Raw genomic sequence first — 8679 nt, 5'->3', positions numbered from 1 at the left:
CTGCTTCAATAGGAGGTTGATTCGACGAAGAATGACCTAATTTTTCCCTTGCTTTCATGCTTTTATACAATGAGTTTAATCAACGACGTAATTTTTTTGAATCGACGATTAATCTTTGATGAACGGAGAAGAACGGAAGAAGAAGAAGAAGAAGAAGAAGAGAAGAGGGGCAGAGAAGAAGAAAGGGAATGAAAATGAAAAGGGAACAGTTTATTTTTCTCTTTTAATTCATTTGATTTTCTGTTTTTTTTACATTTGATGAAAATCAGTTTTTTTTTTTATGATTAGATTAATCAGTTAATAGAAAGGTAGAAGTGTCTTAAATGAAAATATACGAGGGTGTTTTTAAACTTTCACATAAATCTGATCTCCCCCTATATTATTCAGTCTCCACCTAGGATTTCTATAAATAATGTACCCAGTACCCTTATAAAATTACCAACGTATAAAATAAAAGAACCCTATCGTAGCAGCGCCCTTTATCTTTTCTTTCTTTCTTCCTTCTTCCCTGCGTCGTTCTTCCTTCTCTTCCCTGAGTCTGTCGGACAAAACAATAGATTGAAAAAGTGATAGATCTAAAGATCAAAGGCTGGTGGTTTGATCTAAAGATCAAAGGCAGGCAGGTAATCGGATTCTCCTCTTTATTTATTTTTTATTTTCTATTTCTAGGGTTTTACATCAATTGATGTCTGTTTTCTCATGTACCCTTGAAGAAGAAGAAGAAGAAGAAAGTGTTTTCATGTAAAAAGTCAACAACAAAAAATTCCCTGTCCGTCGAACTAAGGAAAAACAAGTCAGAAGAAACTCCAATCAAAGGTAAAACACATTTCCTTCTCTTCTTCCCCTATTGATTTTCTTTAACTATTTAGGGAGTTTTGATCCAATGTAAATTATGTAATTCTGGGTATTCTTTGTAGAGATAAAAAATGTTCTATAAAAATGGATTTTTTTTTCATGTCAAGTAATTCTGATTTTTAGGGCATGATTGGGAATTTGGGGTTTTCTGATTAACTTTGTGGAGATTTCATAGGATTGAAGTTTTTGTGTTTAAGAGTAAGTTAGGGTTTGTTATAAGCCCCTATTAAGATTGACACTGAGGAGAAATAAACTAAGAAATGATTTGGGTGGGGGGAAATGTCAATTTTTGTAGGAAAAAGCTGTAATGGATGGTAATTTCTGATCATGGATACAGGGATTAGATTGTATCTTTAATTTCTTTATGCTGCCATTGTTTGTTTATCAATTAGCACTAGAAACGTAGTCAATCGAACCTTCAAATATATGCAAACCCTTGTCTAAGGTTAAGGGAGAGTACATAGAGGATCACAATAGACATGTAGTCACTTGAATGTTATTTTTGTAATGCTGTCATTGCTTGTTTATCAATTAGCTTTAGAAATGTAGTCATTTGAATCTTAGAACATACAGTACCTTAGTAAAATGATGCAGTTGTTCCTACGTCATCTGTTCGTCAATCTTGATTTCGTTTATGTCTTGCCGGTCATGAATTCATTCTTTGTATGCTGATGTGGCTCATGATTTGTGGTTGCTGGGGCTCTGCTCCTTATCCTTCGATTAGCATTGGTGGCGTGGAGTTTTACGCTCCTTTGACGCTTTTTCTTTGCTGGCAATTCTGATCTGCTGCTCCGACCTAATTTGTGTACCTGCGGCGCATTAGTCAAGCTAGTAACGGGTTATTTCTCCCATACACTGCTTTCTCATTGCTGAGATATCGTCGCCCCTTTTCATCCAACTTTTATCATCGCCTTTCTGCCTTCGTTCGTTAACATGAGAACGTGTTTCTGATTTGCAAGTACTTCAGTGTTGATATAATGATGTTTCACTTTTGAAATTGTGATAGAATAATGCACTAATTTGAATTACCAATTTGTCATTTTGTCTTGCTGCTTTCAACTTCTGCTGGAGTTAATGATTCTAGACTGTTGTGTATGGGACTGTTAAACTGTTAGATGAATGTTAGGTTACAGGTGGCCTGAATGTGGCCGGAAATACACCAGAAATCGGAGGAAACTCTGCCAAAATCGGTTTCTGGCGAGTTGACTCACCAGAAACCAGCTAACCCGTGAACCCGCAAGCTTTACCCGTTACGGGCACGGGTTGGAGAAATGACCACCTGTGAAGAATATCAACCCGCAAGCTTTGGCCCGTATTAACCCCTAACAACCCAGCCCCGTTTGCCCGTTTGCCATCTCTAGTTTAGGTAGCCTTCCTGATAAAGAGGATAGAGAATTTTATTATTAGGTGTTATGAACTTGGGATTAATAAAAAGTCTATTGTTGAAACCATGGCTAATCTCATCTTCTGTTAATTTTATCTTCTCTTTGATCTCTAATGCCTAATTTTGAAATCTATGTCTTTTTGGTTCTGGGTCACTCTCGTGCCAAAGGTGCTGATGGGTTTTTTAGAAAAAGGGAAAAAATTGTTCTGGTAAATTTGATTTTTTAGTTTAGTTTATTTGATTTTTTTTTTTGTTTAGATTTTTCAATTGAAGCCATATACAAGTGTATGGATGATGCTGTGTTTCTTCTTTTTATTTATAATTCATGAATGATAAGAAATTAGTCCGTCACTTGAAATGGCGAGTATGAATATAACCAGATTCAGATGTAAATGTAATCCTCCATTTTAATGATAGTTAAAAAAAGAAAATAAATAAATAGCTGTACTAGAGTCGGTAATACCCAGTTGTCTGCACTATGACTTGCTAATGATAGTCTCTTTTGGTTTATATTGACAAACGTTGTACTTTTGCCAGTTCTACATTTTTGCGATAAAGCTCGAAGTGATTTATTTGCCTGAGAAGCAATTAGTAGATGGCTGATCAAGTCTTAGAAGGAAGCCAACCGGTAGATCTTGCCAAGCATCCCTCTGGAATCGTGCCTACACTACAGTAAGCATAGTTGTTACTCTAGGATGAGATACATTATTTTGTTGCACATTTAAATTATAAAGAATAGTTATTAGAGTTGACGCCATTTGTTGATATTTCCAGGAACATTGTATCTACTGTCAACTTGGATTGCAAGTTGGACCTCAAAGCAATCGCTTTACAAGCTCGTAATGCTGAGTATAATCCAAAGGTATGTACAATATTTGATGTGTTTGTCTTTATAAACATCTTTGGTGACAGTTATCCGTCTATGACTAATTTTGGATATGAATGTGTAATTATTTAGCTTCACAATGCTTGTTACAGCGTTTTGCTGCCGTGATTATGAGAATAAGGGAGCCCAAAACAACTGCGTTGATATTTGCTTCTGGAAAGATGGTATGTAGTGCTGTCCGTTTTACTCGAAAGGGAATTATTTGTTATGTGCATATGTTAACCTACATACTGGATAGTTGACCTTTTATGGATAGTTGACCTTTTAAGCTGATGTGCACGCATTTTTTTCAGGTATGCACCGGGGCTAAGAGCGAGCAGCAGTCAAAGCTTGCAGCAAGGAAGGTATTAATCCCCAGAAACATTATGGATTATAACATATATTCGTTATAGCTTAACTGAGAAGCTTATTTGATGGGATTGGATAGTTGGATGGTATCATTTGCTGATAAATCTTTAAAAATGACAATTTGCAGTATGCTCGAATTATACAAAAGCTTGGGTTTCCAGCGAAGTTTAAGGTATTTGTCCTATAGGGCTCGATTGATTGATTTATCCTCCGTCCTCATTGGACAATGTCTCTTACAAATTCCTATGTTCTGGTTTAGGACTTTAAAATTCAAAACATCGTCGGATCTTGTGATGTGAAATTCCCCATTAGGCTCGAGGGGCTGGCATATTCTCATGGTGCCTTTTCAAGTGTGAGTAGTTGTTCAGTAACTGGTCAGAATGGGACCATTGTGTTTCCTTCGTTGGGGTATTTTATTTTTTTGTTGGTTTCGAAGGGTATTTCTTATTTGAATTTAGCTGCAACTTGTCGGTACAGTATGAGCCAGAACTCTTCCCAGGTCTGATCTACCGAATGAAACAGCCAAAGATTGTGCTGCTTATTTTCGTATCAGGCAAAATTGTTCTCACGGGTGCCAAGGTAAATAATGTAGCATTGTTACTCTGGTTTTTCATGTCTAATGATATGTTTTGAGTTCATGATGTTAAATGATTTATGATGCCTGGTTTCATTCGTTTCAGGTTCGAGATGAGACATACACAGCCTTCGAGAATATATATCCTGTCTTGACTGAGTTCAGAAAGAGTCAGCAGTAAGATATGGTACTCTCTTCTTAAAAATTTCGACACTATTCAATATAAATGGTGACAGATATGGATTGGAGTTCATAGAAGGAAATGAGAAAGAAAGATATATTTACATTAGGCTGAAGGAGAACTTGCAGCATGTCAGTGATCATCACCTGTGTTATCGTGGAAAACACCATCCTTGACCACTTATCTTTGTCTTTTATTTTGTTGGTGTGCAGGTAACTGTCTAGTTCTGTTAAGCCGGTCTCTTTGTACTCAAATAGGAGGGGATTAAGTTTTTCCTCATGCCTATGCCGTTGCTTCAGTTTTGTGGAAGATTCACTCCAGTTGTAAATATAGGGTGAAAAGGAGACCACATCACCGGCAATAGCAAATATGGGAGGATATGTGCGGGCGTCATGGCTTTTTTGATGCATCCGATAAGTTATGAGGAGACTTTCGAGTGTAAACTACATTTAGGTAGCGATCAAGCTGAAGGGGAAAAATTAACAAAAAAGAACAAACTAATTTTGTTTTAGGGTGCAACTCTGCGGCTTTTAAAGATTTTTTTTTTTAATATTATAAGAAACACTCAATGGTTCATGATGTCCTCTCTCTTCTCTCTCTCTGAAAAACTTCTTCCTCACCTCCGAATGGAGTACTCTTTTTTATACCTGGGTTTTCTGTTAAACCCTGAAGTATGCAGCCTGGATTACTCAACATGAATGCGGAAAACGGGAAGGTAGATAGTTTCCAATGGTGCGGTTTTTTTTAACAAAAAGGTAAGTTCTTAAAATTTTTAGTTAAAATTTTTCTTTCCTGGAATTTCAATTCTATGACTGTTTTTGCTTTGATTTTGCCTCGATGATCTTTCTGATTACAAAATCTTTTAAAAACATAAAACTAAAAAAGTATTTAGATTTCATTCATTTTTGCATATGCATAACATCATCATAATAGGAAGCATAACAGGAAATCATTAGAACTAGATGATCATAACTCCAAATACATGATGAAACCCCTCTCTTGATCATCATTTTTGCTAAACTATTTCGCCTTCCCCATCTGTCAAAGTTAGTGAAAAGTCTCTTGAATTTCTATTTCTTTCGGGTATAACGGTCTAGTCCTCGGTCGGGCGAAGTAAGCTTGATTGCGAACAAATTCTAAAAAAGGGGACAATTTTAGTTAACCAGTGTCTTAAGAAATGTTGGCACCGGAGAGGCGCCGTTAATTCAAAACTCAAGTAGGGTCCTTTCTAGAATTTAGAAAGAAGGTATGTGCAACGGTAACTTTCAAATTTCAAACTCTTTTTTTTTTTTTTTTTTTTTTTAAATTTGAGTCTATTTTTGTCTCTGTTGCTCGGTATCGAACAACCCTTATCTTAAGAAGGGTACCCTTCAAAGGTTAAAAGTTATGCCGGCTAATGTCCGCAGTTTTCCAAGAGTTCTTTTCTCACGTACTTGTTGAAGAGACTCCCATTAAATGGGGAGTACAAGACGTGGCGAAAAAAGAATGACTTAAAATTTAACTGCAGATTTTTTTTAACTAAAAAGTAGGTGGGTACATGTCAGTGTGGTCTTTTGGGAAAACGCATTCGGTCCATAATTATTTAAAAATATTAAATTGACAAAAGTACCTTTTCGTGTTAATTTCTACTTATTTTTTTTGTACCAGTTCATTCTTCAAAATGAACTCCCGTTAATTCCTATTTATTTTTTCAGAAATCACCTAAAAAAAGAATTCACTCCAGAAATGAACTCCATATAAAAACCTAAAAAAACAGAGCTCATTGCAGAAATGAATTCCATATAAAAACCTAAGAAAAACAGAGTTCATTCCAGAAATGAACTCTATATAAAAACCTAAAAAAAACAGAGCTCATTTCAGAATTGAACTCCATATATAAACCTTAAAAAACAGAGCTCATTCCAGAAATGAACTCCATATAAAAATCTGAAAAAGCAGAGTTCATTCCAGAAATGAACTCCATATAAAAACCAAAGAAAAACATAGTTCATTCTAGAAATGAAGTCCAGCAGTAACATCATCTTCATCATCTTTGTCATCTTCAACAACAGCGAAACTTCATCTTTAACACGAGCAGCAAAATCAAGATCAAGATCTTCAACATCAAAATCAAAAAAAAATACATCCAAATAACATAAAAATCTTCATAGTCTTCATCATACTTATCGTCTACATCATCTTCAACAGAAACTGCAGCATCAGAGAAGAAACACAAAATCATCGCCGTCTCCATCTTTTTCAACAGTAGCAGCATCAACAAATGACGAAGAAACACAAAAAATCTCAGCTGTTTTCATCATCTTCGTAATCTTTATCATCATATTCAACATCAACAGTAGCTACATAGAAGAAAAAACCAAAAAAATATCATCCTTCTTCATGGTTTTCGGGAGCATCAAAAGAAAAAAAAATGGAGAGAGAAACTATATCTGAAAACAGGTGGAGAGAGAAGTAAATATGAAAATAAGATATTTTCTAGGGTTTTTGTCTATATATGTGGTCCCAAAGGGTATTTCTGCCACCATACAATGACATTTACATCATCCACAGACATCACCCTAAGACCAAACCATAATTTTTAAGACCAAACTATAATTTATATTACCAAATAGGACCAAATAGACAATTGACTAGGTCTACTGGACTAGAATGTCTCTAATATATTATTTGTAGGACCAATTGGTAATTCCTACATCTAAATATACAGCCTTGCAAACGCACGTGTTAGGATTTGGTTGGTGTACAACAATCTAGCTTGCTGATATTGTAGCCTACTAGGTTATCTTTCAAAAAAGAATTTAATTAATGAGAACTAAATGCTTTATTCTCATTCCCTTCCCCTTCCTTTTTTACTGCTTCCATGACTTTGTGTGGTCATTTTCTTTCTTACCAACATCTTAACTTATCTGGTTCTCTTAAAAGTTAGTTAAAGCTTTTGTCTCCTCTTTAGAAGACGGTTCTGATTGACAGAGTCTTATACATCTTTAACAGTCTTATTTCTCTACTGTCTTTTTCAAAATGGTGTCTTCACAACAATTCTCCTTTTCGCTCAAACGACTCGACCCATTCAGATGGGTAAAGCGACAACAAAAAGGAAATTTTTTAAAACTCAGGTGCTGCCATTTCCTGTACCTGTCTTAAAGGGTTTTAATCATGAAAACTCGATAGTTGCTAGGACTACGTTTTCTAAAACTAATATTGCAAGAGCTCTAAAGTATAGATGGGGAAAGAAAACTATCTTTAAAACTAAACAAATCGGTTGCAATGTTTTTATGATCTCATTCTCTCGGACAGAGAGGCCATGTCCAACATACTTGTTAATGCCCCTTGGCACTTGTATGGCGATGCCTTTCCTTTGGCAAGATGGTTTCCTGGAATGCTGATTGAAAAAAATATTTTGAAAACAATTGCGGTTTGGGTCAAGTTTCCAAATCTTCACTCTATTCACTATGACGAGTATGTCATTTCTCAGATAGGCACTCACTTAGGATTTGTTACAAAAATCCATCCAACTAATGCACAGACTGAACCTGGGCAAGATGTTTTTGCACGAATAGACATTAATATTGAAAGACAATTAGCAACATCTGCCAGAGTTAAAGTCGGCCTACACCCTGAAACAACCATTGCATTTATTTATATGGATCTGCCTTATCGAGTGTGTGACCACTGTAAGCGCTTAGGACATGTAGAAGAGACTTGTGCAACCAAATATAATTTTGGCTTAGATGATATTTATGATGACACTCCTGAATCGGAATCGGAGGTGGAATCACAAAGCAGCTGGGCAACAAGTTTTAAGGTACTCATTAATGAACAGATAGATAGAGAAACTGTTTCTGATGCAGGAAATGCATCGCCTGCATCTATTCTATCATCAAGTTCTGTTATCCCTTCTAAATATTTCCCAATCGAGATCTCTTCTTCTGATTCGTCTTTAGCAGCCTCCAATCTCGGAGAGGCTTTTCACTCTCCTTCTATTCATGATTCGGTTCTGGGTAAGAGGATCAGGATCTGGGAATCCCCTCCACACCCTCTCATCTTCTCTTCAAATCAATACCAAGACATCTCAGACTCGGATTATAAGATTAGGAATTCGGGATTACTCCAAGATGTGGTTAATCAGATCTTGTCCTCACCAATTCAAGATGAAAACTTTATTCCGCTGGGTATCGACGAGGAAGAAATCGAAGATCTTCACTCCAGATGAGGCGATTCAAGACCACAACATTTACCCAAAGCCTGCTTTCTGCATAACTTTTTCCGATTCGTCTGCATCAACTAATCAGACCATGGAACCACCGATCTGCAATCCAGCTTTTTCAATATATGAATATGACATTTCACCTAATAGCTCTATGGGTTCAAATTATTTCTTAAATGTTTTCGAAAATGAATTTCAACAAGAAAACTTTTTTAATTAATATGGGAACTTCTCGATGATTCCAAAC

The 8679-nt window shown here is 35.9% G+C and overlaps 1 protein-coding gene across 5 annotated transcripts; it reads left to right on the top strand.

Annotated features, from left to right (window-relative positions):
* Positions 1-454: 454 nt before the first annotated feature.
* Positions 455-4707, top strand: LOC113357300 (TATA-box-binding protein). Of its 5 annotated transcripts, none has more exons than XM_026600669.1 (12): positions 455-623; positions 717-816; positions 1580-1693; positions 2777-2911; positions 3014-3101; positions 3218-3289; positions 3419-3469; positions 3601-3645; positions 3733-3825; positions 3951-4052; positions 4154-4234; positions 4441-4707. In XM_026600669.1, the coding sequence occupies exons 4-11, from the start codon at positions 2835-2837 to the stop codon at positions 4226-4228; spliced, it is 603 nt and encodes a 200-aa protein (XP_026456454.1). In that variant the 5' UTR covers positions 455-623; positions 717-816; positions 1580-1693; positions 2777-2834; the 3' UTR covers positions 4229-4234; positions 4441-4707. The 5 variants fall into 5 exon arrangements, with proteins under 5 accessions (XP_026456454.1, XP_026456451.1, XP_026456452.1 ...); XM_026600666.1 differs by having other exon boundaries at positions 714-816; XM_026600667.1 differs by lacking the exon at positions 1580-1693.
* The last annotated feature ends 3972 nt before the right edge of the window (positions 4708-8679 follow it).

This window comes from Papaver somniferum, chromosome 3 (assembly GCF_003573695.1).
Source record: "Papaver somniferum cultivar HN1 chromosome 3, ASM357369v1, whole genome shotgun sequence".
Lineage (NCBI taxonomy): Eukaryota > Viridiplantae > Streptophyta > Magnoliopsida > Ranunculales > Papaveraceae > Papaver > Papaver somniferum.
Note: the sequence above shows the minus strand (reverse complement) of the source record. Positions and strands in the feature narration are given on the sequence as shown.